Raw genomic sequence first — 10,614 nt, 5'->3', positions numbered from 1 at the left:
ATCTTGGGGAAGGAAGTTACTCTACCCTATGTTATTTTACTTCTTATCTGTTCTTTCATTAATTTGGTATAACCCCGCTTCTATGCTGGGTGGATAAAATGGAGGGGGCCGGCGGAAATGCACTCAGCGCTAGCGACAGCCACAGAGCCACCCTTCTTACTGCCCCTTGACTGCGGCACATAAGAGCAGAGGCAAGCGCTTTTCCAAGTTGGTATATTCGAGAGAGTGATACGCATTAATCAAAAGGGAAAAGGGAAAGACTATCCCGGATATTTTAATAGTAACAGGAACAAAGATGACGCGAACCCCATCAAATGAAACGATATTTTCATTCAATTGATCGCAAAGTGTCTTCAATTAATAACTTGGCACTTATTTAAAAGGTTTAACAGAATTGGAGGCGACACATTTTGTACTGACAACACGTCATGAGATAACATCTTTTGTTTAAAATAACTTAATACACTAGAAAAAAATATGTCAAATATAAATAATATTGTTTTCATGGAGAACAAATAGTTACAAAGCTCAACCGCATACCGAAGTTCAGTCAGAAGAGCTTTTCCTCTTTCTTGTAAATTAGAAGGTAAAACAAAAACAAAAACAAAAACCCACAAACTTAGGCTTGCTAGCGAATTGGAATACAGATTGGCTTAGTTCAAGGTATCCCAGTTTAAATAGCCACATGAATTGAAACAAACAACCAAAAGAAACAAAACAAAAAAACAAGGTTACTTGAATAGATACACCTTTGTGAGATAAAATGCAAATGTTTATAGCCAAAATAAACTTTGTTCGTGTGTATCAACATATCTTACACAAACCTAGTGCCTGTATCTAGCTGGGTGTTATTTAAGGTGAATTTGACGGGATAGAGAGGGGGAAATAAAGCACTGTCTTCAAATAGAACTTCAGGAAACCAACAAGAAGGAACACAAGAAAAGGGGAATGGTGGGAACTAACACTGATTGAGCGCCTACTGTGTCTGGCACAGCGAGGCGCTGTACCTTCATTATTTCATTTGGTGGTCTTGTTTTCCTTTTCCTTTCCCCACATATTCTGCCCACCTCTGTCTTCTTAGGACAATGAGTGTAATTTTTTCCCTTTCTGACTTTTTTCTTTTGTTCCCCAGGATCAAAGACAGGGCAAATATATATCTATACATAGATATATATATATCAATTTCCAGATGCTTTTGGTATTGTTTTTCGTAGTGAAGATGAAAATGGAGTGAGTGCATGGGAGATAAGGGGGTGGGAGGAGACACACCATCAATGGAATACAAGTAACATGCAAACCGGAATTTACTGTCAGCAGTCCAGACAGTTTTGCCATAATAATTTCTCAGAGAAATCATTGTCTGTGGCATCTTTTTTGTGTTAACATTATTTTTCTCTCTCCTCGTTTTAATATTTTCTCTTTTTTTGCTCTTCCATACATGGTGGGTTTAAACTCAAAGCATCTGATTCAACGTAAAAGGAGGCCCGCCTCTCTCATCAAATTTCTCGTATTAACGTGAACTTCGCAGAAAAAGGTCAGTTTCAAAACCTGTGAACTTCCCAGCTGCGCACTTTTTTCATCTTAGTTTTTTAAATAAGTATACCTCTTCTTTCTGCTTTGCCTTCTTAGCGCATTTTTTAAAACACACATTTAAGTTGGTAACTCCCCCACAGTCTCTCGAGATTCGTCTGGGTTGTTTTTCCATATTTTTAAATGTATAAAATACTTTAATTTTAAAATTTGTTTTTGCTCCTTGGTTCTCCAATTTCAGCTTCTGCCAAATAGCAATAAGAAATAAGTTCCCTTTCTCGTTTTCTCTCCGGTTTGTCTTTCGATTTTTTTGTTTGCTCATTTTTTATTGTTAACAAGATTTTTTTTCTATGCAAGAGTCCATCGTTGCAGCTTTGCGGTGAGCCAAACTCCGAGGTTCCAGCACTCCCCTGTCCAGTCTCTCTCCAGACTCCCCTAAACCCGCTCCTACAAAACCGAATTCTAGGCCCTCGAGTAGGAAAACGGGCAGGAGCCACGGAGCCTGCGTGCCTCGTGAGATCCCTGGTCCTGCGTGGAGTCTGGCTCTCCGAGTCCAAGATGCGAAAAGGGACAAGGGATGGTCAGTGAGGCGGGAAGAGGGCCGGCTCCGGAGGTCTCAAAGGAGTAACGAAGAAGCAGCGGGGCGCGGAGGGCGTGCAGGCTGAGTGCTGCGGAGCAGGCGCGACATTGGTGCTGGCGTTGGCGTCACAGACCTAGGGCTGCGGCGTGCTTTTTGGCTTTCAGTCTGAGATCGGCGATGCTGGAGTTCTTGCTGGTGGTCTTGGCGGCTGCTGCGGCCGCCACTACCGAGGCGGCGGAAGCCGAATCGGCGGCCAGCGTGGCGAGCGGCAGTCCGAAGGGCGGCGCTGGGAACATCATGTAGGGCGCGTGCGCGGCCAGGTGCGGATGCAGGTGGTGGTGCGCGTGCGCCACAGCGCTGTCCAGCTGCAGCTGCGCCTGAACCTGAAAGGACAAGGGCGTCACGTTGCAATGACTATCCTAGGGTGACAACAGAATAGAAACAGAGCATTAACGGCGTCCAGCTTAGCCAGAGAGAGAGTTGGGTTGTGTTTGGGCACGGGGAGAGGGCATTTGGCTGTGCATCTTGTTCCGACAGTGACCTTCTCAGCCTGTTGCTGAATCTGGGGTTCCACATGTATACTCCAGTGTCCCCTGGGTCTCCGAAACTCGCTTAGGGTAGGCTTATTTCCCCGTACCCCGGGAACCCCCTTCTGCAGGAATGTGGCCGTCTCCCCTGGGAACTGGGCTGAAATGGTATATTGGAAAGACTGCGGGTGAGGATCCTTACCCTCTTCTCTTGATGCTGCCATGCATCTCTTACCCCACTACCAAAACAACAGAGTACCAACAAGCAAACTACGGAACTTTTTAATGTCATTCAGGGAAGTTATTCCGTCTTCACCACAATAGGCACAATTGTGAGTCGGTACTTCTAACCTTTACTGCCATAACAATTACCCAGGGATCTCGTTAAAATTCAGATTCTGATTCACAAGGTCTAGGTTGGGGCCTGAGATTCTGAATTTCTAACAATCTCCCAGACGGTGTTGTTGCTGCTGGACCAAAGATTACCTTTTGAGTAGTAAAGGTCTCCTTTTAAAGTCACCCCTCCCTCTTTCTTCAGTCATTCTCTTTTTTCCAAAGCCAAGCATCAGGATGCCAGAGTCCTGTGGCACCAAGAGAGCTAAGATCTCCCTAACACCGACTCTCAATTCATGGGCACACCTATGTGTCTCCCCGGTCCAAGTCACTGGAGACTGAGAGCTAATTCATGACATCACAGCCATGCCAAGCAGGGGTCCTGGCTGAGGATAGGGAAGGTCAGACACTGGTTGGGAAAGGATTTCGCCCTCAGGCTTGGAGAGCAGGGAGTTCAGAGCACTGGGATTTCCCAGGATTAAATCATTGCTGCAGGCTGTCCTTTTAAAATGTACTCTTAAAGGTTTCTTTATGGCTAAGGGATTGCAAAGGCAGGGCAGCCCTGGGAAGACCAAGACTTCTCTCTTTACCAGAGATGAAACTTTGTTTGCAGAAACAGATTTAAAAACAAAAGAAAGAAAAAACGAAAGTATGAGCTGGGAGTACCTGTGTTTATTTTTTTTTTTTCTGTCAGAGTTATTTAATGTCACTAAGAGATAGAAAATACCTAGAAAAGTATCTAGAGGGTTGCCTTAGAAATACCTTAGGACTAACCTCTGTATTGGATTTGACAAAATCTTAATCAAAAGGCTTTTCCTTCCTCTCTCTCTAAGGGTAATCTTTAGTGTATTTTTAAAGGACCAGTTACTGCCCTCAGGCCCCTTCAGGGGTTCCCATGAGGACAGAAGGGACTAGGCATTCAGACCCTTAATCCCGTATAGGTTTTTAAAGGGTAGTGGGTCCACTATATCATCTCAAAATGATTCTCCAACTATGCAGACATTGACATCTGGGCTCAGAGACAGGTGATGTTCAACAGTTCAAGCAAACATTCAGGTATTTTTATATTTAAAAACAGCTTGAAACTAGGCTGTACTTGCCTGCTGAAATGGCATCCTTAAAGCACCTACGTTGACATAGGGTGCTACTCTACAAGCTTCAAACTGGCTGGCGGCCCCTATGAGAACACCTGTAAAAAGTACGAAAGAAAAATTATGTGAGGTTAACATTTGTAGCATTTTTCAGGGTTCCAAATAGTACAAGATAGAACTAATTCCTTTGAAAATGGACTATTATCTTTCTAAACTGCATCCAAAATTTAAATAAATATAACTTACTCCCAAACTTTAGGACTCCATTAACAGCCTTTGGAGATTATTAAGTCAAGAGCTATTGCCATTTTGAGGTTTCTTTTTTTCTGTCATTGTAATAGTAATATTCACTACTTCTCTCTTTGCTCAGACTATCAAATGTTCCTTGTATAAGAAGCATACCTTTATGGAGTTGATTTTCTTGTTTTCTACATTTAGCTCTTCGATTTTGAAACCAAACCTATAGGTTGGAGGGGGGAAAAAATAAAACCGAGATGTTATGACTAAAATTTTTTTTAAATTACAAGAATACAAAGAGAAAAGAGTCGTGGTTCAGATAAGAATTGGGAGATACAGCAAGCAATCTTTGAATTGTATAAAACAGCCTCAAATTCCAAAGTTAAACATGTAAATTAACTACAGAAATAGAAAGATAGATTTTATAGACTTTCACAAGATAGATTACTATTAGTCCTGATTTCATCTTTTCACATAACGGAGTCCCCATCGCCTAAAACTCTGCTTGGTACCTGATACCAACATGATAATGTGTTTAGATATTTGCTCAGTTAAGACCTGAGAAGAATGTGTTCATTAATAGCCTGTAATGTTAATTAGCTTCATCTTAAAGAAAAACCAAACACCAGAGCAAATAATGACTCTTTTGCAGAGAAGGAGTTGTAAGGGTTGGGCAGAGGTAATTAGTGTCATAAAAGCCTCACTACAAAGAAGTTTAGAATTTCTCTGTTCCTCTGTGCAGCAGAGTGAAACACAGTAGCAGAATAATTGTGCATCATTATCATGATAATCTAATTTGCTTCTTTAGAAAAAGCCACTGCTTGCAGTTAGGATAGTAGGAAAACATCTAGAAAATAACTAAAATGTAAATAAAAGTATGAAACAACAATAAAGTTCACTTCTTAAGAGAAAAAAAGAAGAGCACTCAGTGAAAGGAGAATGAAGTATGTATAAAGCAAGTAACTCTTAGGTACTTTGTTCTCCTGGATGTTACCTGCTTAAACTTGACAACTTTTACAGGCAGTATGACAGATTTTTTAAAATTCAAATAAAGCTTGCTTTTGTATTCCACTTTCAATAATAAAGCATATTGATCGACTCACAAATTAAAGTTTTAAAAACTCCATTAAAGTAAAAATACTGCTTCAGAGCTTTCATTGGTATGTTTTTGAAAGCAAGTGTCACAGTCAATGCAAATCTTCAAAACTTTCTCTGCTATTTAGTATAACAGAGGGTGGATTTTGTGCCAGGGTGGCATCCTTTGTGTAATTCACATGGCCTGAGGCTTCTTGCCTTTTTCTTTCCCCTAAAAGAGTTGGAATTAAGATACTAATAATCATAACTGTAATAATTATCATCATGTTTTTAAGGGGTTGCTGAGCCTCTGGAGATCTCAGCGCACAGAGCAAAGCAGGAGAGGCTTAAAAAGGAAGGCTCTGCTGCTGATGCTGTGATGACCAAGGCAGCCTATTATTACTTTTCCTCTTCAACGTGACTGCTCTGTTTTTTTTTTTCCTGATCCTATTACAAGATGTGGGGAAGCCCCTTAAGAATTGTGCATAGTTCGCTACAGATGGTGGTCTCTGTGCCCAGAGACCGAGGGAGTATCTGTTACAGCGATACTTTGTAACAGCTGCAGATGTGCGGGCCTAAAACTGCTCCATGTGTTCAAACAAATAATGACTATCATTTTATTCTATTTTATTATTTGAGCGGAAATACAATCTGAAACATTTAAATTTGTTCCCCCTAAAGCTAGAAGGATATGTGTATGTGAATGTACACAATTTGCTCCTTTAAATGCTCCCAAAGCCTATTTTTGCTATTACATTTGCCTCCACAACCAATAAAGAAAATCTGTTTCAGTCCTAACTTCATTGGGTATGGCACGTGCTGGAGGGCAGGCTTTGGAAATATAAATACTAATATATGTGGTTTGTTTTAAAATCTAATTTCTTTAGGGTCAGCTTCGTTGCCTTGGTTAAACGAATGAACAAAGAGTGACCAAAATGCGTTTATTTCTCCGCTATTTCACACACAGTTTGAGATCGACTGCTAACAGCAGACTGTAAATTTCTGCACTTAACAGTTACTAATTTTCTTTATAGTCTGCACATCTATAAACCTAATTGGGATATCCGCTTGACAAACCTAGACCCTGCAGAGCAGACCTTCAAGGAAATCCAACTCCAGAGAGCAAAATACTCCTTGGAACTTTTAAGGCATCCAGAGATAAAACGTTTTCTGTGGGATTTTTTTTAAGCCTTATAAAAGTAGGCCCATTAGGATTAAACCACATTAAAGCCAGCACGAGGCAAGGGGGGTGTGGTTTATAGAAACTCTGGGAGAAAGCCCAGCACAGCTTTCTTCTTCTGGGAACATATGTTAGGATGGAAAAAAAAAGGGGGGGGGGGAAGGGAGTGCTATAGTACTAAGATCTACTTTGGAAAATAAGACCTCTAGTAAAGATATCTCTTTCCTTCTTATTTTACACCACACATTAGAACCACCACCTCCGGAGTGTGTCCCCCAAGCCTCTTTCCAACCCCAGGCTCTCTCTGCTCCCTGGGCTCTCGACCTCCTAGCAGCTGGGTACCTGCACTCGGGCCTCCGACAGGCCCAGTCGCTGGCTCAGTTCCTCTCGCATGAAGGCGTCGGGATAGTGGGTCTCGTCAAAAAGCCTCTCCAGCTCATTGAGTTGTTCCAGGGTGAAATTGGTACGACTTCGCCTCTGCTTGATTTTGGTCTGGCCTTCGTCCTCCATCCCTTTCGCATCCTCTTTGCGATCTTTCAGCTCCGGGGACACTGGAGGGGGCACCCCAGCGGGGCCACACGTACATCCACATGAACACACACGAACACACACACACACACAAACACACACACACGGACAAAAACAGCACAGCAAATCCCGTTACCAGATTTGTCGCAAAAAAGAATATAGAGAATCCTTCCCCCTCGTGGAATCCTGGTCCGGCTTCTTACCCCAACACGGAGGAAGAATATCCCGGAGAAGCGCAAAGGTCAAGTCTGAGCAGCCGCCTGGGGCAAGGTGGGCAGTCATCCACTACCTCCTCCACAAAAGTACCTCGACTCACCGCCTCACTATCCACCCCACAGTCCCGGGCCTTTCCCAGCAAACACCAAATGATTTCCACTCACTTTCGCACTCAGTTTCTCCGAAGCACTCACAGAAATCAAAGGCGCAGCGCCAGGCCTCTCACAGAGCAAGGTCTGGACATAAGGGCGCGGCAAGGCCACCCACTGGCCTCTCACACCGGCCATTCCCAGAAGGCTGGCTCGTTCTCAGGCCAGCTCTCACCACCGCTACCGCAAACTTGCTGGTCTAATTTAGGAACAATTGGGCCGAAAGGTATCAGCGAGAGCAACAGACACCGGTGTTGTGCCGCACAGGGAGCCGCATCCGCAGACGCCCCTCGCTGCCCCTGGGCTCGGGCCAAACCCTGCATAAGGTCCCCTGGACAGCCAGGTAATCTCCGTCCACCCTGCCCGACCGGGGTCGCACGAGCACAGGCGCCCACGCCATGTTGGCCGCCCAAAGGGCTCGCCGCCCAAGCCGGGCCAGAAGGCGGGAGGCGGAAAACCAGCCTCCGGTGGCGGGCGAAAGCACCCGCTCTTTCTGTTCTCTCTTCGCCCTCCCTCTCTCTTCGCCCTCCCTCGTGGAAACGCAGACTCGACCCTAAACGCTTAACCCACAGAGATCAACAGGTTCAAGCGGAATATTCGCGATCCTCGGTTTCTATTGGTTGCTCAAAGCCTTTTCATGCAACCAGCAGCTCGGATGTTTAATAAAATATGCATTTTTCTGCTCTGGGTTTGCACACATCCGTTGCCACTTTCCTGTCCTCCTCCTCCCTTTAAAAGCAGGAGCTCTTCTAGTGTGAGCATATAGAGCCACCATATATAAATATCCCCCTGGAACCTTTATCCTCTGCGCCGGAATCAGAGACTCCGGTTTTTAAGAAGTCAAAGCTGAGTTTAGATAGTCGAGGCTGTTTGCAGTTCTTCCCAGCGCAGGATTCAGGCCAGCATGGGTGTTAAAAATCATTTCCGGAAGAGCCGGTCTGCAGAGAAATTAATACTTGCCCTGAGCTTGGAAATCAACAATCCCAGGAACTGCGTCCGCCGGGGGTTCAGATCTGAACCTCGCCGTCAGGCGCGCTGGTGAACCTGTAGTTCGGGCCTGTAGTTGTGGACTCATGGCCAGGAAGCTGCGCTGGGCACCCTGACAGTAACTCCACCACTTTACAAATTTAGGAAGACCTGGTGCTGGTTTGGAGGAAGAAGAGTCGCTAGATCTCGGCCCTGCCGGGCATTCTAGCTACGGTGATCTTAAGTATTGCCGTATTTTCTAGTTCTCAGAGTTAGTTTTGTGGACATTTGTCCTTTCTTTAGGAAGGAAGTGGATAACATTAAACATTATGGGCCAATTTAATAGCAAAGTATTTTTACTGATATTGTATTGAAATTTAAATATGAAAACACACCTTTCAGATTCTGCCAATGAGGTGGGAAGGCTTTGTCTATAACATGTCATATACACAGTGGATGCCACTCAAAGTTTTGGGGCTTTGAGGAGATGTCCAAAATTCAAGTTGATCAATAGACTTAATAAAATCTCTATTTTTATCCCCAAATTTCCAATTAATGATCTAAACAGGAACAGATCGTGTTATAAACAACTTAATTGCTTGCTTAAATATGTGATTCCACGCACGCCACATATTTTCTTAACTGGAAAAATATGGCAGTACACCAGTTACTGCAGGCACCAAGTGCCAAATCAATTTTATTGTTGAACTCCTTTGAATTGGTATAGAACGCTCTGCCATTGAGATAAAGACGTTTCCTAACACTGAGCTAGCACCAAAGGATTTTTGCTCTAAGAGAACGGAGTACTGGGTGATTGAAAACACTAAAGGAATTGTGTAAATATAGATCCCCACCTCCCCCCCCCCCCCCGCCCCCAACACACCAAGAAACCGAAACGCCTCGCCCGGGAGAAGCAGCGTAGCACGGACCTTAGCTTTCGTTGGCTTCCTTCTACCTTGAAAGAGAATGGGAAGTTTTGGCCCCTAAAATCCAAAGATTCTGGGTCTCTGAGGAGTTCGAGGGGTCTTGGCGGCTCCAAACACCGAGGCGACCGGAGGGTTAAGCTTTCCACCTCTGCCCCTTCTCCCTCCCGGCAAACTCCGCGCTAGAGGCTAGCTTTAGTCCCGCCGTCTGGTCCAGCACCCCCTCCTGCAGCCCGACCCCGCGAACTTCCACGTCCGCCTGCGGGCCATCCGGGCTGCGAGCCCATCCTCTGGCTGGTGAAAAATGCATTTCGGTGGAATGGGAACATCTGGGAAGGGAGCGCACAAACCCCACACGTTTCCCCCCACACCCCACCACAACACACTAGGACCCCACCCACGACCGAGCATACCACCGGACCCCCACCCTTACACTATCACTCTAGCTGACAAAGCTTGGGTCCAGGGCCCTCTCCGGGTCCCTCTCCCCTCCCCGCTGGGCCTCGGAGTCCTCTCCCGCCCGAGAGGAGTCAGGAAGGCGGGAAGGGGAACCGCCGCCTGGGGCCAGTCAGGTCGTTACCCTCCGTCAGTCGCGGGCTGCCCGGCTCCCTGCTTCTCTCGGCGGCGCCCATGTCCAGCTCCCGGACGGGAGAGCGCCCTCCTCCAGCTCCTCCGCCTGCTCCTCCTCCTCCTACACCTCCTCCGCCTCCTCCGCCTCCGCCTCCGCCTCCTCCGCCGCCGCCTCCGCCGGCCGCCCGGACTGCCGGGCTGCTGCGGTCGTCGCGGCCCGCCTCGGTGCAGCCGGTCGGCTCCTTGGCCCCGCGCAGCGGCGCGCTCTCCAGCACCTCCCGGTACGTGATCGCCTCCTTCTTCTCCTTCACTTTCTGGTCAAAAGACTTGGAGACGAACGCCGTAAGTTCTTCCATTGCCGCCACACGTCAGCCCGGCGCTCAACCTCTGCCAGCAGAGCCCCGCTCTTTTTTTCCTTCTTCTTTTTTTACTGCTCCAGCCCCCCCAATAATAACACATCAATGGGACAGGAGGTGGGGGAGGAGAGGGAGGAGGAGGAAGAAGAAGAAAAAGAGGAGAAGAAAGAAGAAAGAGGAGGAGAAGTAGAAGGAGAAAAAGAAGTAAGAAGAGGAGGAGGAGGAAGAAGAGAAGGAGGGGGAGAAGGGTGAGGAGGAGAGGGAGGAGGAGAAGGAGGAGAAGAGAAGGGGCGGGGGCCGCCGGAGGGAAATGGGAACTGATGCTTCCCTGCCGGAGCGCGCTTGTTCAATGTT

The 10,614-nt window shown here is 46.1% G+C and overlaps 1 protein-coding gene across 3 annotated transcripts; it reads right to left on the bottom strand.

Annotated features, from left to right (window-relative positions):
* Nucleotides 1-271: 271 nt before the first annotated feature.
* Nucleotides 272-10,281, bottom strand: LOC116463418 (short stature homeobox protein 2). 3 transcript variants are annotated; one of them, XM_032146512.2, is made up of 6 exons: nucleotides 9,915-10,281; nucleotides 9,295-9,366; nucleotides 6,895-7,103; nucleotides 4,464-4,521; nucleotides 4,071-4,159; nucleotides 272-2,529 (listed from the first exon to the last, which is right to left on the bottom strand). In XM_032146512.2, the coding sequence occupies exons 1-6, from the start codon at nucleotides 10,258-10,260 to the stop codon at nucleotides 2,236-2,238; spliced, it is 1,068 nt and encodes a 355-aa protein (XP_032002403.1). In that variant the 5' UTR covers nucleotides 10,261-10,281; the 3' UTR covers nucleotides 272-2,235. The 3 variants fall into 3 exon arrangements, with proteins under 3 accessions (XP_032002403.1, XP_032002404.1, XP_032002405.1); XM_032146513.2 differs by lacking the exon at nucleotides 9,295-9,366; XM_032146514.2 differs by lacking the exon at nucleotides 9,295-9,366 and having other exon boundaries at nucleotides 272-2,493.
* Between the last annotated feature and the right edge of the window lie 333 nt (nucleotides 10,282-10,614).

The sequence above is a fragment of the Hylobates moloch genome, unplaced genomic scaffold (genome assembly GCF_009828535.3).
Source record: "Hylobates moloch isolate HMO894 unplaced genomic scaffold, HMol_V3 SCAFFOLD_36, whole genome shotgun sequence".
Classification (NCBI taxonomy): domain Eukaryota; kingdom Metazoa; phylum Chordata; class Mammalia; order Primates; family Hylobatidae; genus Hylobates; species Hylobates moloch.
Note: the sequence above shows the minus strand (reverse complement) of the source record. Positions and strands in the feature narration are given on the sequence as shown.

Bases quoted from the DNA above. Each gene is read 5' to 3' on its own strand.
- LOC116463418 (XM_032146512.2), bottom strand. From the start codon at position 10,260: ATGGAAGAACTTACGGCGTTCGTCTCCAAGTCTTTTGACCAGAAAGTG. The intron at 9,367-9,914 runs GTAACGACCTGA...TTCTCTTTCAAG, and splicing joins CAGCCCGCGACTGACGGAGG to GTAGAAGGAAGCCAACGAAA. The intron at 2,530-4,070 runs GCAAGTACAGCC...TTGTCACCCTAG, and splicing joins TAAGGATGCCATTTCAGCAG to GATAGTCATTGCAACGTGAC.